This window comes from Mesoplodon bidens (genome assembly GCF_964165515.1).
Source record: "Mesoplodon bidens genome assembly, chromosome: 3".
Taxonomy (NCBI): Eukaryota; Metazoa; Chordata; class Mammalia; order Artiodactyla; family Ziphiidae; genus Mesoplodon; species Mesoplodon bidens.
The window spans coordinates 61,163,459-61,185,403 of NC_138178.1; the positions used below are offsets into that span (position 1 = coordinate 61,163,459).

The window sequence follows — 21,945 nt, forward strand, 5'->3', positions numbered from 1 at the left end:
TCCCTTCCTCCTTCTTTATGCTGTTATTGTCATGCAAAATTACATCTTTAAAATGGCATGCCCTCCAAGAGAGATTTATAATTATTGCTTTTTCACAGTTGTCTTTTAAATCACATCGGAGGAAAAAAAAGTTACAAAATGTAAAAAATACATTTTTACTATCTTTTATATTTAACTCTATAGCTGCCTTTAATGGTGCTCTTTATTATTTCATGTGCTTTCGAGCTACTGTCTAGTGACCTTTCATTTCAGCCAGAAGAACTCCCTTTAATATTTCTTGTGGGGCAGCTAGTAACAGTCGCTCAGGATCTGTTTATCTGGGAATGTCATAATTTCATTTTGAAGGACAGTTTTAGTGAATACAGAATTCTTGATTGACAATGTTTTTTTCTTTCAGCACTTTGAATATGCCAAGTTGCTGTCCTCTAGCCTCAATGCTTTCTAATGATGAATCAACTTTTAATCTTACTGAGTACACTTTGTGCATGATGAATCATTTTTCTCTTGCTGCTTTCAATATTCTCTCTTTACCTCTAGACAGTTTAATTATGATATATCTAAGTTTGAATCTCTTTGAATTCACCCACCTTGTAGTTTGTTGAGCTTGCTAGATGTGTAGATTAATTTTCTCAGCAAATTTGAGGAGGTGTTAGCCATTATTTCTTGAAATATTCTTTCTTTCCCTTTCCCTCCTTTCCTTCTGGACTCTCAGAAGTTTATATGCCTCATGGTGTCCCACAAGTCTAGAAGCTCCGTTTATTTTTCTTCATTCTTTATTATTCCTGTTCCTTAGCCAGATCATCTCAACTGATCTGTCTTCACGTTCACCCGATTCTGGCTTCTGCTTATTCAAACCTGCTGCTGAACTCTTCTACTGAATTTCTCATTTCAGTTATTGTACATTTTTTTCCACTTCAAAATTGATGTGTGTGTGTGTGTGTGTGTGTGTGTGTGTATAAAATTGATATTCTCCATTTGGTGAGACACTGTTCTCATACTCTCCTTTTGTTCTTTAGATATAGCTACCTTTAAGTCTTTAAATATATTTAAAATAGTTTAAAGACTTTGTCTAGTAATATCAATGTCTGGATTTTTTCAGGGGTAGTTACATAACATGGCAACTCTGAAAATTCTCTTCCCAGGATTTGCTGTTGTTGCTGTTTTTTACAGTTGCTACTATTTGTTTAGGACTTTCCTGAACTAATTCTGTAAAGTTTGTCACAGTTGACCATGGAAATCTCTGCTCAGTTAGCTTAAATGTCAGCTATTGATTGAAGGCAGGTATCTTTACATGCCTGAAACCACTAATTCTCCCAGTTTTTGTCAAGGGTCACGGAGTGTGTATGTTGGTGCATACCTTCAACACTCAGCTAGGCAGTTTACAACTTAGCCTTGTCCTGCTTGCACAGAATCTGAAGGTTATCCTGACGTAAGAAATCAGGATATCCTCAGGTCTTTACTGAGCATATGCATAGCCCTGGGCACGTATACAGTCCTATGCATGTGCATAGCTATCTAGATTCCCATGAATATATGGGAACTTTTCATAGCCGTTATGGAAACTTCATTCTCCAGCTTTTCCTTTCAAATGTTTTGGTTAGTTTTTGCCCCAGCTGTTATCTACTGCATCAGAAAGTTGCAATGTTCAACAACTGCTTCTGATTGTTTTGGACAAAACCCCTAGGTAAAAGGTTATTCATACTGGGCAAGCTCCAAGTCAGGATAAAAGATAGCCTTGTAAGTGGGGTCTTCCAGGGAACTACCAAATAAGTTGAATATTCTCTGGGAATGGGGCTTTGAAGGAGCGCCAGCCCCCCTCTGTTCCCTCCAGGGGTTGTCACACTGCTGATTTTCATTGTGCTTCCAGGCTATTGATTTTCAAGGCTACCGTAGAGCTTGGGAGGGAGGGAGGTGAGTAGTGCAAGTTAAAACACTACAAAGTGCACTGTCATTATCAATATTCAGCCTTTTTTCTTGTATATGTACTTCCCAGATTACTGAAGGCCTTTGATGAATTCACGGAGCTCCAGCAAAGTTATTCTGACAATTTTTGCAAGTGTTCTTGTTGCTTTTATGGAAGAGAGAACTTTCAGAGGTCCTTACTCTACCGTTTCATTGACATTTAATCTAAAACCCTTACTCTTATTCACCACACCATAGTGCCTGATACAGAATTGATTTATAAATAATGGTCAGGGTTTTGTTTGTTAACAAAAATGCTCTTAATTGTCTTAAGTACTGGGTAGAATTATGGATAGAGTACTGCATAGAGATCCTAGACCCTGTTTAGGTGATATCTAAATTAGTTTTAGTACCTGGTCATTTCTGGAAATAGATGGTCACTGGAATCCTTCTCCCACTTGCAAAAACAAATGGGAGCACATTAGACTTATGGAGTCCATTGTGTGGGATGGGGAAGAGGAACAGTTTATGTGGGAACCATTAAAGCTCTCTATCTGCAGACACTATATGAATGGCTTCAGCTTTTCTCCCTGTAGATTAAGGAACCAAATGACACTTTGGACTCTCGTTCCTGCCTTTTATTATTATTATTATTATTATTATTTATTTATTTATTTATGAATGAATGACTGCGTTGGGTCTTCGTTGCTTCGTGCAGGCTTTCTCTAGTTGTGGTGAGCGGGGCCTACTCTTCATTGTGGTGCGCAGGCTTCTCATTGTAGTGGCTTCTCTTGTTGCAGAGCACGGGCTCTAGGTGCGTGGGCTTCAGTAGTTGCGGCTCGCAGGCTCAGTAGTTGTGTTGCACAGGCTTAGCTGCTCTGCAGTATGTGGGATCTTCCCGGACCAGGGATCGAACCCATGTCCCCTGCATTGGCAGGTGGATTCTTAACCACTGCACCACCAGGGAAGCCCCTCGTTCTTGCCTCTTATGCCAATGCCACAGCTGAATTCGCTGTCTCTGCCTAGCCTTTTTAGATGGATTAAAATTCCTCTTTGGCTATACTTTTATGTAACTCCAAAAGAACAAAATAAGCATCACTGCACTCACATCTGCATACTGTATAATTTATGGTCAAGTTATGATCTCCCCTGTACTTTCTAGTCCAGGCTCTTTCTTATTCAGGAGGAGTAAATCAGAGGCAAGGTGGATGCTACCACTGGAATACCTGTACTCCAATACCTCACTGCTGACCAGAAAAATCATTACCATTTTTAATTCCACCTCCCAGCAGGGCCAACATGTAGCTTCACTCAGAATGCCTATTTATATGACTCTACTAAGAACATTTTATGGTTTCCTGATAACCTGCCCCCGCTATAACATACCACAACTATAACAAATTTATTCTTAAAAGGAATAAGTTGAATTAATTTTTATTTAAAGACCTTAAAATGGCACTGTGCCCTCTAATTTGAAAGTCTATAAAAAAGAAAAAATAACAGTCAAAAGTAGATTTAAATTTGATATTCTCATTTGGGCTCAGTTGGCTTGATGAAGAAAAAGAATGTTAGGGAATTCCTTAAGAAAATCCAGGATTTTTTTGGTTCACCATCAAGGTATTTGTTGACAATCAGCTAAGAGTCCAGTGAAATATCTTATTTCTTAAAGGAAGTGAAAATATATTGCACTTCTGCAGTCTACATCTTCTTTCTTCATTAGAAATATTATCTTTGACCTCTTCTTACTCTCATTCAAGATCTGAACTGGGTTACCTTCTGCCTTTCATATATTCTACTTCTGCTTAAATAATCTCCAATTCCTGTTTCACGTTGATATGTTTGCATACTACTTATGGTCATTATAAGAGTTCTGCATCTACTACTTAGTTCATTTTCACAGTTACTCTGTTAGTTTTTGTTTTGCAATACTACAGTGTTCTAATTTTATAATAGCCGTTTATCCTAAACCCACCAGAAAACAGCAGGTGGTAAGTGGTGCAGAGGGAGGAAAAATGCTAAATTTTGGCACTGACACTAATATGCTGTAATACAATTATTCTCTGTAACAAACCTGCTCAGTCACTGCCTCAAAATGCAAATGAACTATTGTTTTTTTTTTTCTTGATAAAAAGTGAAATTTTAAAAGTTTATGCAAGGGGGACTTCTAGCATGTTGGTAATATTCTCTTTCCTAACCTAGAAGATAGTTCCAGGGGTGTTTTCACTTTGTGATAATTCACTGAGCTATATGTTTTGTTTTGTGCACTTTTCTGTATACATGTTATATCCCAGTATAAAAGAGTTTTCAAAAAGAGTTTATTATGTGGAAGCTCTATGCTGGCCAGAAAGCAAAACTAGATTAGAAAACAAGAAGAATCTAGAAATTATCAAAGATAATTTCAGTTGTTGATCATTAGTAGCACTGCATGTCTTTGTACTAATACTAATACACATAGAACCAGCTTTCACAAATAATATTTTAAATGCCAAAGTAACATTCAATGTGAATAACTTTTACAGAAAGCAATGTATTCAATAGTAAATATAAGAAAAGTTTCTTATCTTAGTCAGTTATGTCTTAGCAGGATATGTATCAATTTTCAAAATTTTCATAATTGATAAGACCACTGTAATAAATAAGAATGTATCTTAAAAGAAAAAACTTTTCCTTAAAGCTTTTTGCTGGTAACTGTAGTCAATAATATTGCAGTACTGTACATATTTGAAAGTTGCCAAGAGGTTAAATTGTAAAAGTTCTCATCACAAGAAAAAAAGTTTTGTAACTTTATATAGTAATGGATGGTACCATTTTGCAGTACACACAAATATTGAATCATTATGTTATATACCTGAAACTAATATAATGTTATATGTCCATTATACCTCAATTTAAAATTTTTTCAAGCTTTTTGCAAAGATAGCCTCTTAGAAATAATTTTTGGCAAAGGCAAAGCAGTTTTAAGATACTCCTTTTATTTAAAAAAAAAAAACTATAGTTCTATCCGCAAAGGCCAGTTTGCACACATTATAATCTGAAGTACTGAAATGAAATTCAATTAGTTTTGCCTCTCATTTTAGAAATACAATCTTTAAAATATTTTATTCATTTAAAATACATAAAAGCTGAATTTAAAGTTTTACTGCTAGTGCACATGCCCAAAAGCCCTATGAGTAAGTCTAGGAGTTCTGAAAGCACAAAGTGTGTCCTCCTGCACTTCTGCTGAAGCTTCTTGGCCAAAAAAATTCTTTTAAATAATTACATATGTATTAGAATATCCTCACTATGCAGCAATGGTCTATCTAAGGCTAGAGCTACAGCAAGCAACAGTGTCATTTCAAGTAGGTAGCAAGTGCTTTAGAGATGCTCCTCCTACAGAATGTGAAATGAGAATATTTTATGATTTAAGGAGGAGACACACAAAAAAAAGTATCCTGTTTTATCCATTCCTAACTTTTAAAGTAAAATCCAGCTAACTGACTTAAGTGTAAGAGGAAAAGAAAATTAACACCTCATAAACAGATACTTTACATGTATTATCTGATTTTACCCTCATAATATTGAAGGCGATATTACACTCCAAGAAAAACAGCTAATAGTCACAAAATCAGTCAAGAGAAGAGATGACAACTGATTACTAAAGTTGGGTTACCCCACTATACTATACTACCTCCATCTTAATTTTTCTGCCTCCTGATTTATGCTTCCACATTATGTTTCATTTGTAGTAAAAACTAGGACTTAAGAAGAAAACAGAAAAATATCAATATTAAATTCTATATAATTAAATAATAATTTCACTTTTTGTTTAAAAATCATACCAATGTCTGAATGCCTAATAAATACCAGGTGCTTTACACTCATTATTCCTATCAGTATTTATTAATAAAAATGTACCAACATATATATACACACACATACACTCACCAGAACTCATTAGATCTGAAACATGATGTTAGGGCATGGTAAGAAAACAAACAGAAGCATGGTAGAATACTGATGTCTACTGCTTACCAGTTTTTCTCTGAATGTGTCTTTTCCCAGCTTCCCTGAAAGCAATAACAGCTCTGAAAAAAGCTCGGAGAACTGCCCAACGGAAAACAGCTACAGGATCAATTCCAATCATCCCAGAGATAAATGCATTCTTGCTACTTCTCAGAAGAGCTACAATGTCAGGGCGCATATGATCTGTATTTTTTTCCCGGAAATCCTACATGAAAAAAGTACCAGTGTTACTTTTGAAAAAATTATTAAACCAAGAAGATAATGGGTGACATATATGAACAGTGGTTGAATAAGGCTATAGAAGTGACTTCTGTTTTAGGCAGCTAAATGGACCAGATAGATATCCTCTACAAAGTCCCATCTGACCCTAAAACTATTTAATTCAATAATTAATTTAAATTAGAATGAGCATTCCACAATCTTATTGCAGCTTGTTAAACACTGGTCAGGGAGAGACTCTCTACAGGACTATCACATAAAATGATAAGAGAGTTGAATAACAAAAAGGAGCCAGAAATGAGAAGACCAGGAACAGCATTTCAAAGGGAACACCTACTACCTATAGGTGGCAATGAGTTGAACAAGTTAGGAGAAAACCAGTAAGACCAGCGGCTGGAGCATTCTTGGCAAGGGTGAGAGTGGTAGAAGAATAAGCAAATAAATAGGCTATGTAGGCTATGTAAGCCTGAACTGGGAGTTTGGGTTTTATTCAAGTGTAAAGAAAAGCCACTGGAAGGATAATGACATGAGCTAACTGGTGTTTTATAAACATCACTGGTTGGTGCAGAGGGAATGAACTGTACAAAGATGGAAAAGGTAGGCCAGCTACTGCAGTATTCCAGAAGAAGAACTGACAGTGACTTGGACTACAGTGGAAAGGGAAAATGGTTATCATATTTGGGATATGTTTTAGAGGTAAGGACAAAGGACTTGCTGGTGGATTAGGGCATGGTGAGTGAATGAGGAAATTAGGTTAACACCTATATTTTGGGTTTGAGCAACAAAGTGGGTAGAGGTACCATATACTGATATGGAGAAGACTAGAGAAGAGAGAAGGTATAGGGATAGAAAATGAGGATTAAGAGGTAAGTTTTGTCCAAGTGAAGCTTGAGATGCTGAGAATAATGATAATAGCAAGTAACATTTATTGAGAGGTTTCTAAGTGTATGGCACACTTCTAAGCATTTTACATGTGTTGTCTCATTGAAGTTCATTTCATCACCTTAACAACTCCTTGAGGTAGATGATATTATTATTCCTATTTTATACATGAGGAAAGTGAGTCATAGAAAGGTTAACTATCTTGGCTCCTATCACACAGTAACTGGAAGAACAGAGGTTCAAACTCAGCCACTTATAACCAGTATACTATGTCTGCATACAGACATCAAGTAGGCAGATGGATATATTTGTCTAGATTCTTACAGAGATTTCAGAAAATGCATTTGGGTATCATCAGCATACAGATTTTTAAAGCTGGATAAGATTACTTAAGAACTGTAAATAGACAGTTAAAACCACCTGTCAATGGGGGTTGGCGATGACAGAACACAAGAAAATGGGTTTAAATACCCACAGAAATATAGGGAGGGCAAGAAGCTTAACACTCCTGGAAGAAGGTCCCAGACTGATACGTGTAGTCTAGGCATTTGACTATAACCACACCCAGATGGAAGGATTAAAACTTGGTGAGTAAAACACTCCATGTCGTTGCAGCTTCACAGAACAGCTCTAACTCAGAATTCTGTGAGAATCATGCCTAGTAAGACGTCATCTACCCTCATGTCCAGAAGGCAGCTTGAACTTGTCCTATTACCTTTAGGGCTTTCCTTTCCTAGTAATTCTTGGTTCTCCTGAGAACAGGGGAAACAAGCCAAAAGTCTTGGTGCTAAGTTGGTCCCTAAGTACCCTTTGAGCAAACGTATATATTATAAACGTTAGTAAAACTGAGTAAGAATTTTCAAATCAAATCACCAGCAGAAGTAAACACCTACTGAGGGAAGACAAATGTCAGGCATTAAGCTAAGCACTATACGTAACTTATTTAATTCTAACGATTACTCAATAAAGTGGAATCAATTATAAACCACACTTTACTGGTGAGTAAACAGAGGTAGAGAATTTCATCAGAGGTCAAACATAAGTACCAGTAATAGGACCTAAAATATCAGTCTGCCCTACTCCGAAGATCATCCTGTCCTATTAATAACTATACCATAAAACCTAAAATTCAAGATTTCTTTTCCATGAGGACTGTCAAATGTTGACAAGACACCTTCCTTTTTCAAATGTAATGGTCTTGTCTCTCTGTCTTCATATTTCTAGATTTCTAAGTATATTTCATAAACTAATCACATCATCCTTTAAACTCTTTTCTATTGGCTTCCATAACAACACACTGTGATTTACTACTTAGTTCTTGTGCAGTCCGTTCTCAGTCCCCACTGTTGGTTCTGTATTGAAAATTCTTAGGGTTTCATCTTGTGTACTCATATTTTTTCCTCGATCATCTTGTATCAGTTGATCTGGACCATAATTATGACTTGAAACACTATCTAAATGATGAAGCCCAAATCTGTATTTCCAGCTCACATATTTCTTGTTATGTCTGAGATCCATTTATACATCTTAAAGGTATCTCAAACTCGAAAGAAAATGCATGACTAGTATTGCTTATATGTTTGAAAGCATTCACCGGTGAAACCATGTGGGCCTGGAATTTCCTTTGTGTAAAGTTTTAAACTACTGATTCAAATTATTTAACAGACATAGGGTTTTCAGGTTTTCCTATATTTCCAGTGTCAATTTTGGCAATGTATTTTTCATGGAATTTTCCATTTTATTTATGCTGTCAAATTTACTGGCAAAATAAGTTCATATCTTTTTAGTATCTGTAGCGTGTGTAGTTAAATCCCCTTATTCATTTCTGCTATCTGTAATCTGTGAATTTCTTTTTTCTTTCATTAGTTATTTTCTATTACCTTTTACTTATACAGTTTACCCTTGAACAACATGGGGGTTAGGGAGGCCAACCCACCCGTACAGTTAAAAAACCTGTGTAACTTTATAGTCAGCCCTTTATAGTATCCACGGTGCTGTATCCATGGATTCAACCAATCGTGGATCGGGTAGCACTACAGTACCTATTTATTGAAAAACACTTGTGTATAAGTGGACCCCCACGTTCAAACCAATGTTGTTCAAGGGTCAACTCTATTATTTTCTGTTATCCTTTCAAGGTACTCACTTTTGGCTTTGTTAATTTCTCTCCTGTATGTCTGCTTTCTATAATATTGATTTCTGGTCTGCTCTTTATTATTTCCCTCTTCTACTTTTGGGGGTTTAATTTGCTGTTCTTTCCCTAGTGTATTTTCAACCAGTCTTCCTTTCTAACATATGCTTTTAAAGTTATCGCTTTAAATGCATCCTACAAATTTTGATATGTTGTTATCTTCATTACTGTTCAGTTTAAAATATTATCATTTTAATTGTGATTTGTTTTTTAACTCAGGCGTTATCTAGAAGAATTTTACTTAATTTCTAAACACGCAAAGAATATCTAGTTATGATATGCCACTTAGGTCAGTTGTTTAGTACTGCTGTTCAATTGTTCTGTTTTTATTGATTTTGTGTCTGCATATTCTGTTGTTACTGAGAGATACGTATTAAAATCTACAACTTTGATGGTAAACTTGTCTAGTTCTACTTTTGCTCCCCTTTTGGCTTATATAATTGAACTGAAGTCATTAGGTACATATAACTTTTGATATGTCTTCTGTTGAACTGGTCCCTTTTATTGTTATGAAATGTGCTTCTTTATATCTAATAATAATTCTTGTCTTAAAGTCTATCTTGTCTGATAATTATGTAATTATACCAGCTTTCTTTTAGTTAGGGTTTGCCTGGTGTGTCTTCTTCCCATCCTTTTATTTACTTTCAGCCTATCTGATAATATGAATGAACATTTTTTTGTTTTTGTTTTAGACTGTATTTTTAAATTGAGATATAACTGACACAACATTGGTTAAGGTATACAAAATATTGATGTGATACATTTATATACTGCAATATGATTACCACTTTAGAGTTAGCAAACACCTCCATTATGTCATATAATCATCATTCTTTTGTTTTGTGTGAAGAACATTTAAGATCTGGTCTCTTAAAAACTTTGAAGACAATGCTATAATCACAATGTTAACTATAAATACAATGTTTACTATAATTACAATGTAGCACATTAGATCTCCAGAATTTAATTGCAGGTCTGTATCCTTTGCCAGCATCTCCTCAATTCCCCCACCCACTAGTAACCACCATTCTACTCTGTTATTCTTTTTTTTTTTTTTTTTTGCGGTACGCGGGCCTCTCACTGTTGTGGCCTCTCCTGTTGCGGAGCACAGGCTCCAGACGCACAGGCTCAGCGGCCATGGCTCATGAGCCTAGCCACTCCGCGGCACATGGGATCTTCCCGGACTGGGGCACAAACCTGTGTCCCCGGCATCAGCAGGCGGACTCTCAACCACTGCGCCACCAGGGGAGCCCTCTACTCTGTTATTCTTAACGTTTGTTCTAAAATCTGTTCCTTCCCATCTTTTCCACCTCAGGAAATAGCACCTCAAACTCACCCATCAGCTATAGCCAGAGATCACTTACTTGGAATGCATCAATAAGGTTTACTGACTGTACCTCCAAAAACTATCTCATAATCATCTAGATCTCCTCCATCTCTACTGACATCTCAGTGGTCCAGTTTACCTTAACATTTCACCTCAACTATTTTAAAAAGCTACATAATTCATCTCCCAGCTCCCAATCTCTCCCTCTGCTATTCCTTCTCCTCCAAGAAATCAATCTTTTAAAAACACATATCATGTCCTCTGCTTAAAAATCTTTTCATAGCTCCTCATAATAATATCAACAAAAACCAAACTCCTTTAACTTGGTCTAGAAGGCCTGAAGAACTAACTTGCTGTCCATTCTCTGAATTCATTTCATGCCACTATTTTCCTTGATCACTATAATCTAGTAACACTGACCTGTTTTCAATTATTTTAACATATTAAATTCTGTCCTATCTCATGGCCTATAATATTCACCATCCCAACCCCTCACCAAGGTAACATCTACTTCAGGTCATCTCTCAAGTTTCAAGTTTCTCAAAGAGGTGTTTATGGATCCACAAATTCAAAATCCACTATTTCACTACTTTCTCTCACAAAACCCATTACTTTATTTATACACATAACCCCATTTATCTATATTAAACACACACATGCATATATGTATATGTGTGTATATGTGTATACAGAGCCAGGAACATGTCTGCTAATTTCTCACTAGATATTCTGAACACCAAGCACAAGGTCTGACATGTGTTTTGTGTTTAATAAATATCAGTACTTCCTGAATAAATGAATCAGTGATGAATGAATGAGTGATCTTAACTCTGACTCTCACGTCAAGATCCATGAGAAAACGTATTGCTCCACCGTTCTCCATATCGTCACTGCATTACTTAGAACCTCTCTTAAATGGCAGGCTTAAACATCAACTGGTTGAAGGGTAATGGGCTCATCAATTACAAACAAAAAGTGGGCAAGGGCTTCCCTGGTAGTGCAGTGGTTAAGAATCCACCAGCCAACGCAGAAGACACCGGTTCGATCCCGGGCCCGGGAAGATCCCACATGCCGCGGAGCAACTAACCCCATGCGCCACAACAACTGAGCATGCGCTCTAGAGCCCACGTGCCACAACTACTGAAGCCCGTGCACCTAGAGCCTGGGCTCCACAACAAGAAATGCCATGACAATGAGAAGCCTGCGCACCACAACGAAGAGTAGCCCTAGCTGGCCGCGACCAAAGAAAGCCCACGCACAACAATGAAGACCCAACATGGCCAAAAATAAAAACAAATAAATAATTAAATTTATAAAAATAAAAAAAAAAAGAAATGGGCAAAATTATGAAGATGCCCTTCCACGGGAGTTAAGAGTTTCAACATCCAGAGGGCAGACAGCAGAAGCAAGAAGAACTACAATCCTGCAGCCTGCGGAACAAAAACCACATTCACAGAAGGACACACAAGATGAAAAGGCAGAGGGCTATGTACCAGATGAAGGAACAAGATAAAACTCCAGAAAAACAACTAAATGGAGTGGAGATAGGTAACCTTCCAAAAAAAGAATTCAGAATAATGATAGTGACGATGATTCAGGACCTCGGAAAAAAAATGGATGCAAAGATCGAGAAGATGCAAGAAATGTTTAACAAAGACTTAGAAGAATTAAAGAACAAACAAACACAGACGAACAATACAATTACTGAAATGAAAACTACATTAGAAGGAATCAATAGGAGAATAACTGAGGCAGAAGAACGGATAAGTGACCTGAAAGACAGAATGGTGGAATTCACTGCTACGGGACAGAATAAAGAAAAAAGAATGAAAAGAAATGAAGACAGCCTAAGTGACCTCTGGGACAATATTAAACGCAACAACATTCGCATTATAGGTGTCCCAGAAGGAGAAGACAGAGAGAAAGGACCAGAGAAAATATTTGAAGAGATTATAATCGAAAACTTCCCTAACATGGGAAAGGAAACAGCCACCCAAGTCCAGGAAGTGCAGAGAGTCCCATACAGGAGAAACCCAAGGAGAAACACGCCAAGACACATAGTAATCAACTGGCAAAAATTAAACACAAAGAAAAATTACTGAAAGCAGCAAGGGAAAAATGACAAATAACATACAAGGGAACTCCTATAAGGTTAACAGCTGAGTTCTCAGCAGAAACTCTACAAGCCAGAAGGGAGTGGCATGATATACTTAAAGTGATGAAAGGGAAGAACCTACAACCAAGATTACTCTACCCAGCAAGGATCTCATTCAGAATCAATAGAGAAGTCAAAAGCTTTACAGACAAGCAAAAGCTAAGAGAATTCAACACCACAAAACCAGCTCTATAACAAATGCTAAAGGAACTTCTCTAAGTGGGAAACACAAGAGAAGAAAAGGACCTACAAAAACAAATCCAAAACAATTAACAAAATGGTCATAGGAACATACATATCGATAACTACCTTAAACGTGAATGGATTAAATGCCCCAACCAAAAGACACAGGCTTGCTGAATGGATACCAAAACAAGACCCATATCTATGCTGTCTACAAAAGACCCACTTCAGACCTAGGGACACATACTGACTGAAAGTGAGGGGAAGGAAAAAGATACTCCATGCAAATGGAAATCAAAAGAAAGCTGGAGTAGCAATACTCATATCAGATAAAATAGACTTTAAAATAAAGAATGTTACAAGAGACAAGGAAGGACACTACATAATGATCAAGGGATCAATCCAAGAAGATATAACAATTATAAGTACATATGCACCCAATATAGGAGCACCTCAATACATAAGGAAACTGGTAACAGCTGTGAAAGAGGAAATCGACAGTTACACAGTAATAGTGGGGGACTTTAACACCTCACTTACCAATGGACAGATCATCCAAAATGAAAATAAATAAGGAAACAGAAGCTTTAATGACACAGTAGACCAGATACATTTAATTGATATTTATAGGACATTCCATCCAAAAACAGCAGATTACACTTTCTTCTCAAGTGTGCACAAAACATTCTCCAGGATAGATCACATCTTGGGTCACAAATCAAGCCTCAGTAAATTTAAGAAAATTGAAACCATATGAAGCATCTTTTCTGACCACAACGCTATGAGATTAGAAATCAATTACAGGGGAAAAAACATAAAAAACACAAACAGATGGAGGCGAAACAATATGTTACTAAATAACCAAGAGATCACTGAAGAAATCAAAGAGGAAATCAAAAAATACCTAGAGACAAATGACAATGAAAACACGGCGATCCAAAACCTATGGGATGCAGAAATATCAGTTCTAAGAGGGAAGTTTATAGCTATACAAGCCTACCTCAAGAAACAAGAAAAATCTCAAATAAACAATCTAACCTTACACCTAAGGGAACAAGAGAAAGAAGAATAAACAAAACCCAAAGTTAGCAGAAGGAAAGAAATCATAAAGATCAGAGCAGAAATAAATGAAATAGAAACAAAGAAAACAATAGCAAAGATCAATAAAACTAAAAGCTGGTTTTTTGAGACGATAAACAAAATTGATAAACCATTAGCCAGACTCATCAAGAAAGAGAGAGGACTCAAATCAATAAAATTAGAAATGAAAAAGGAGAAGTTACAACACACACCTCAGAAATACAAAGCATCCTAAGAGACTACTACAAGCAACTCTATGCTAATAAAATGGACAACCTGGAAGAAATGGACAAATTCTTAGAAAGGTATAACCTTCCAAGACTGAACCAGGAAGAAAGAGAAAATATGAACAGACCAATCACAAGCAATGAAATTGAAACTGTGATTAAAAATCTTCCAACAAACAAAAGTCCAGGACCAGATGGCTTCACAGGTGAATTTTATCAAACATTTACAGAAGAGCTAACACCCATCTTTCTCAAACTCTTCCAAAAAATTGCAGAGGAAGGAACACTCCCAAACTCATTCTATGAGGCCATCATCACCCTGATACCAAAACCAGACAAAGATACTAGAAAAATATAAAATTACAGACCAATATCACTGATGAATATAGATGCAAAAATCCTCAACAAAATACTTATAAGAGAATCCAACAACACAGTAAAAGGATCATACACCCTGATCAAGTGGGATTTATCCCAGGTATGCAAGGATTCTTCACTATACGCAAATCAATCAATGTGATACACCATATAACAAACTGAAGAATAAAAACCATATGATCATCTCAATAGATGCAGAAAAAGCTTCTGACAAAATGCAACACCCATTTATGATAAAAATTCTCCAGAAAGTGGGCATAGAGGGAACCTACCTCAACATAATAAAGGTCAAGTATGACAAATCCACAGCAAACATCATTCTCAATGGTGAAAACTGAAAGCATTTCCTCTAAGATCAGGAAAAAGACAAGGATGTCCACTCTCACCACTATTATTCAACATAGTTTTGGAAGTCCTAGCCACAGCAATCAGAGAAGAAATAGAAATAAAAGGAATACAAATTGGAAAAGAAGAAGTAAAACTGTCACTGTTTGCAGGTGAAATGATACTATACATAGAGAATCCTAAAGATGCCACCAGAAAACTGCTACAGCTAATCAATGAATTTGGTAAAGTTGCAGGATACAAAATTAATGCACAGAAATCTCTTGCATTCCTATACACTAATGATGAAAAATCTGAAAGAGAAATTAAGAAAACACTCCCATTTACCACTGCAACAGAAAGAATAAAATACCTAGGAATAAACCTACCTAGGGAGACAAAAGACCTGTATGAAGAAAACTATAAGACACTGATGAAAGAAATTAAAGATGATACCAACAGATGGAGAGATATACCATGTTCTTTGATTGGAAGAATCAATATTGTGGAAATGACTATACTACCAAAAGCAATCTACAGATTCAATGCAATCCCTATCAAATTACCAATGGCATTTTTTAGAGAACCAGAACAAAAAATGTCACAACTTGTATGGAAACACAAAAGACCCCGAATAGCCAAATCAGTCTTGAGGGAAAAAAACGGAGCTGGAGGAATCAGACTCCCTGACTTCAGACTATACTACAAAGCTACAGTAATCAAGAAAATATGGTACTGGCACAAAAACAGAAACAAGATCAGTGGAACAAGATAGAAAGCCCAGAGATAAACCCACGCACCTATGGTCAAGTGACCTATGACAAAGGAGGCAAAGATATACAATGGAGAAAAGACAGTCTCTTCAAAAAGTGGTGTTGGGAAAACTGGACAGCTGCATTTTAAAGAATGAAATTAGAACACTCCCTAACACCATACACAAAAATAAACTCAAAATGGATTAGAGACCTAAAAGAAAGACTGGACACTATAAAACTCTTAGAGGAAAACATAGGAAGAACACTCTTTGACATAAACCACAGCAAGATCTTTTTTGATCCACCTCCTAGAGTAATGGAAATAAAAACAAAAGTAAATAAATGGGACATAGTGAAACTTCAATGTTTTTGCACTGCAAAAGAAACCATAAACAAGACGAAAAGACAACCCTCAGAATGGGAGAAAATATTTGCAAATGAATCAACAGACAAAGGATTAATCTCCAAAATATATAAACAGCTCATGCAGCTCAATATTTAAAAAACAAACAACCCAATCCAAAAATGGGCAGAAGACCTAAATACACGTTTCTCCAAAGAAGACATACAGATGGCCAAGAAGCACATGAAAAGCTGCTCAACATCACTAATTATTAGAGAAATGCAAATCAAAACTACAATGAGGTATCTATCACCTCACACCAGTTAGAATGGGCATCATCAGAAAACCTACAAACAACAAATGCTGGAGAGGGTGTGGAGAAAAGGGAACCCTCTTGCACTGTTGGTGGGAATGTAAACTGATACAGCCACTATGGAGAACAGTATGGAGGTTCCTTAAAAAACTAAAAATAGAATTACCAGAGGATCCAGCAATCCCACTACTGGGCATATACCCAGAGAAAACCACAATTCAAAAAGACACATGCAGGCTTCCCTGGTGGCGCAGTGGTTGAGAGTCCGCCTGCTGATGCAGGGGACACAGGTTCGTGCCCTGGTCAGCGAGGATCCCACATGCCGCGGAGCGGCTGGGCCCATGAGCCATGGCCGCAGAGCCTGTGCGTCCGGAGCCTCTGCTCCACAGCGGGACAGGCCACAGCAGTGAGAGGCCCGCGTACCGCAAAAAAAAAAAAAAAAAAAAAAAGACACATGCACCCCAATGTTCACTGCAGCACTATTTACAATAGCCAGGTCATGGAAGCAACCGAAACGCCCATCAACAGACGAATGGATAAAGAAGATGTGGTACATATATACAATGGAATATCAGTTTGTTGAGATGTGGATGGATCAAGAGACTGTCATACAGAGTGGAGTAAGTCAGAAAGAGAAAAACAAATATCATATATTAACACATGTATGTGGAAGCTAGAAAAATGGTACAGATGAACCAGTTTTCAGGGCAGAAATTGAGACACAGATGTAGAGAACAAACGTCTGGACACCAAGGGGCGAAAGTCGTGGAGGGGTGGTGGTGGTGGTGTGATGAATTGGGCGATTGGGTTTGACATGTATACACTTATGTGTATAAAATGGATGACTATTAAGAACCTGCTGTATAAAAAGAAAAGAGTTTCAACATATTCATTAGGAGTACAAGCTCACAAATACCCAATGGTACATGATGACATGAAGTCTGTCAGGCCTAATGGATGTAGAGAAGAGAAAAATTCAACCAACTACATAGATAAACTAGTGGATTTAAGACTTACTGATGGTAACTATTCTTTCAGATCTAAAAAGGCTATTATGATTATGTAATAACCTATATGGGAACCATTTTGCTGTATACTTGTACACCTGCTATACAACTGAAACTAACACAACATTGTAAATCAACTATACCCCAGTATAAAACAGAAATTAAATTTAAAATAAAAATTAATTTAAAAAATTAGAAAATAAAAAATAGAATATAAATAAATAGACTATTACATACAGAATGGGCTGACAGCAATTTTAGCCGCAGGAGGAAACAAACAAAACCATCTTCTAATGACAGTAGAATACTGTAAAGCAGAGTATGAATTTTAGTAGTATCCTTAAACTATCTCCCACTGTTATTGAACAACTACAAAGAGGGTGGTGTGACAGGGATGGTGATATAGTTAAGAACACTCCTCTGCCCTAAAGGCATATTCAGTGAGAAATTTACTGACCTTTATCCCGTATTTCACTTTCCCGGCATAATGCTTTATGATAAAAGCAGGCTCCATAACAGCTGGAAATTCAATGTAAGAATTCTCTTCATGTTGATGCTTAAATTTGTCCAGCAGTGTTTGATTTGTAGCCTGTGGAAAGCTGAATTAAAAATAAAAACAAAAACACTAAAGATGCAGCAGTTAATACAGTAGTTTTTCTAAATACATTTTAATTACATTTCCATCTAACACATTTAGCAAATTACAGAGAGTTTTCACTTAAATAAATTCTCATAACAAGCTGAAAAATGAGTAAAACAAGAATTGGTATTTCTATTTTGCAGATGAGAGCTCAAAAGTCGTGATTTGCCTAACTCACACTTTGCAAGTGGCAGAAGTGAGAAATTAACTCAGGTCTTTGGATATTTAGCTTAGGTCACAGTGTGCTGCACTACCATAAAACCCAAAGAATAATAAAAACTAAATCGTATGTTGTTTTGGGTCAAGAACTTGCAGTAAGGGAATGATCTCTCAATTTGGACAGGTCCTTTAAATCACTGTCATATTTTGTTTTTTCTTCATGTATGAATTAAGTAGTAATTTTCTTACCCACACCAGTTACTGTATAGCTTTATATTATATCTATTATTATTTCAAATATACATCAATAGGTTTATACTCACGGATGAGCATTTCATATCTGAGAATCATTCAAATAATATTAAGAAGTAACTACATAATAGTACAGGCATATAAAACTTCAGAAGAGAAAGAAATCTCTAGTTGGGAACAATGGAAAGGTTCACAGAGGATAAAGGAGGCAATTAATTACGAGCTAGATGTTAAAGGTTGGGTAGGAGTTTCAAATACAGAAAATAATCACTGACAAATAAAAAGGACATGGCAAGTATCTTTCAGAGAATAGTTTTATTTAACAGTAGCTGAAATAATGAAAAATAATGTGACATGAGATTGTAAAGATGCTGAATATGATATCTAATGCGTAAAAATGATTCTAAAATTAAAACGAAAATGGTTAATTACATAGTATGTATTGGAATCAGGAAGGAGAATGATCTTTTTTTTTTTACATCTTTATTGGAGTATAATTGCTTTACAATGGTGTGTTAGTTTCCGCTTTATAACAAAGTGAATCAGTTATACATATACATATGTTCCCATATCTCTTCCCTCTTGTGTCTCCCTCCCTCCCACTCTCCCCATCCCACCCCTCTAGGTGGTCACAGAGCACCGAGCTGATCTCCCTGTGCTATGCGGCTGCTTCCCACTAGCTATCTATTTTACATTTGGTAGTGTATACATGTCCATGCCACTCTCTCACCCCGTCATGGCTCACCCCTCCCCCTCCCCATATCCCCAAGTCCATTCTCTAGTAGGTCTGTGTCTTTATTCCCATCTTAGCCCTAGGTTCCTCATGACATTTTTTTTCTTAGATTCCGTATATATGTGTTAGCATACGGTATTTGTCTTTCTCTTTCTGACTTACTTCACTCTGTATGACAGACTCTAGGTCCATCCACCTCACTACAAATAGCTCAGTTTCGTTTCTTTTTATGGCTGAGTAATATTCCATTGTATATATGTGCCACATCTTCTTTATCCATTCATCCGATGATGGACACTTAGGTTGTCTCCATCTCCTGAGAATGATCTTTGATGTCAGACAGTCATTGCTTAGATTACCAATTCTGTCTGTGACCTTGGGCAAGCTAGGTACAACCTTCTTTAAGAACTGGTTTTTTAATACATAAAATGAGTAAAATGAGGTAACACAGTGCTAGTAGGTAGAAACACCTAACACTAGCTGACATCCTATAGGGATGATATAAATGTTACCTACTTTTTTATGTTGCCAAGACTGCCATTTTCCTAGTCAACTAGGCCTGCTTTTGCATTCAAATACTATCCCATCCTCAAAATATCTCGACTATCTAGGCTCTTCCTCTCCTATCCAGAACTCTCAGCCATTCTAGAATGGATTACAACTCTTAAACAATTTCAGAGAGTACCACAACAGCCTCTAAAGTAGCCTCAGCGATTCTAATTTTACTTTGTTTCATGTCACCAAACGGAACTATCAAAATAAATCTTCCTACAATAGTGCTTTAATTGTGTGCCTCTCCTACTCTGGAAAACTGGAATCCAAGCTCCTAAGCCTAGACCAACCCAACCTCTGCAAACTTACCCCTCACTACTCCACAGCAGAATGCTTCTTTTCAGGAAGGATGCTCACCTCATTGTCTCTCGGTAAAGGTTTATTTACCTTCTAATCCTCTGAGTAATCAAAAAGCTTATGATTTGTTTTTCTCTTACTTTTGAATGGAGAAAATAAATTTTGAAAGGAAGGAGGACAGATATGAGAACAATTTTTATTCCAAACAAGGAAAGATGGAAAGAAAAACTCTCCACATATCCTGCATTCAACAAACATTTGTGGATACATACTACATAACCAAGCAAAAGGGCTTGGAACAGAGTCAGAGTCGATATTGTGCATTTCAAAGCTCTTCAGCTAGTGTCCCCCAAAGGCTACCTGCAGGGGCAGCCTTAGAGTAGTGTTTCTTTGCATATAAGAAGTACCTCTGGGAGCTTTCCAAAATACCAATGCCTGTACCCCATCTCCAGTGATTCTACTGAACTGATGCTAGGCTGGTGTAACTGATGTAATAGTACATCAGTCCTATTTAGAAGTTTCCCCAGGTAATTCTTATGAACAGGTAAGATTGATAAAATGCTGTCCTAAATGAATGCTCTGATCTTAACTTCAGTTTGTTAAAATGAAGATTCTGATTCAAGAAATCCGGAGTGTAGGACTTCCTTAGCGGTCCAGTGGTTAACACTCTGCACTTCCAGTGCAGGGGACACGGGTTTGATCCCTGGTCAGGGAACTAAGATCCTGCATGCCGTGCGGACGTAAAAAGAAAAAAGAAAAAGAAATCTGGGATGGAAGTATGAGATTCTGTACTTCTAACAACCGTCAAGGTGCAGCCAGGGCTGCTGTCAGCAGATCACACTAAGTACTATAGAAAAGACTGATAACACTCTTAGCTTTGCTCACACCGTTCCTCATTTCTAAATTCCACACTGCATCCTTTAGAATCTAGTTTATAAAATTTGAACAGCCAGCAGATAGCAAAGACAAGATTAAATAAGACTTCTAACTTCCAACCCATGCATCTAAAGCACTACAAACACACTGAATGAAGCAGGAACACCACTAAGGATATATTTCATGTAATGTATTCCCTACAGAAGAAAATATTTTTAGAGGAAAAATACTCAAAGTGATTCCCAAAACAGCTCTTCCTAAATGAGACTAATTTATTTTCAACCTCTCTTTGTAGGTACATGACAGAGAGAAAATATTTCATGCCTTTGCATCTTCTGGAGTGTTAAAGCATAGAGACAAAGCTGGTCCATTTACAAGGGGAGGTAATAATAGGACTGACAGACTGACTTATAAAGAAAGGAAAGTAATACTATGGTTTATTAAAAAATTTTATGGAGAACTAATATAAAAGCATAATTGAAGCGATAATTAAGAGATTATTCAGTCCAATCTCCTACCTACAATAATACCCTGACAGATGATGCAAAATAATTACTATAATGGGAAATTTTATTACTTTATGAAGCAGCTGCTAATCAGCTCTAATGATTAGAAAGTTCTTCCTTATATTGAGCCAAAGTCTGTCTCCCTGTGATTTCTGGCCATGTGGCTTAACCCCAGAAGCTTTTGGGTAACAGCAAAGAAGTGCCATTCTCTTCATGGGGTAATATTTACATTTATGTGAGGTACCAACTGACCAGGTAAAGATGGTCTTTATAAAATAAGATGTGCACTCAATGAAATTTTGCTTAAAGAATAACAGACCAGACAAAACCCCTTTGCTCTATTCATGTTTTAATTATATATCCACTAGCTCATTTGCTGCTCACAACACCATAAGATATACAGCACACAGCATTATAATTTATCATCATCATTTCCTTTTTGCATGCAAGAAAACTGAGGACCAAGGATATTAAGAGATTTGTTAAGGGGAGTTGGAATACAACCCTGAACTTCTGACTCTACAGCCTAAGTATTATGGTGAAGCAATACAGGACAATACTTCAAAGCACACGCTTATTACTCTGCTCTCTGTATCTACGTGTTTGTTTTTGTTTGGTTTATTCATTTAGTTTGTTTTCATT

At 36.8% G+C, this 21,945-nt stretch overlaps 1 protein-coding gene across 7 annotated transcripts in view; it reads right to left on the reverse strand.

Annotated features, from left to right (window-relative positions):
• The window catches only part of MYO9A (myosin IXA), a 284,585-nt gene that overhangs the window by 156,256 nt on the left and 106,384 nt on the right, over nucleotides 1–21,945 (reverse strand). For all 7 annotated transcript variants that reach the window (XM_081228009.1, XM_081228011.1, XM_081228012.1 and 4 more), the window contains 2 exons: nucleotides 17,746–17,887; nucleotides 5,914–6,109 (listed from right to left, as the gene is read on the reverse strand). In XM_081228009.1, the coding sequence (XP_081084135.1) occupies nucleotides 5,914–6,109; nucleotides 17,746–17,887 (338 nt within the window). The remainder of the gene's footprint in view (nucleotides 1–5,913; nucleotides 6,110–17,745; nucleotides 17,888–21,945) is intronic.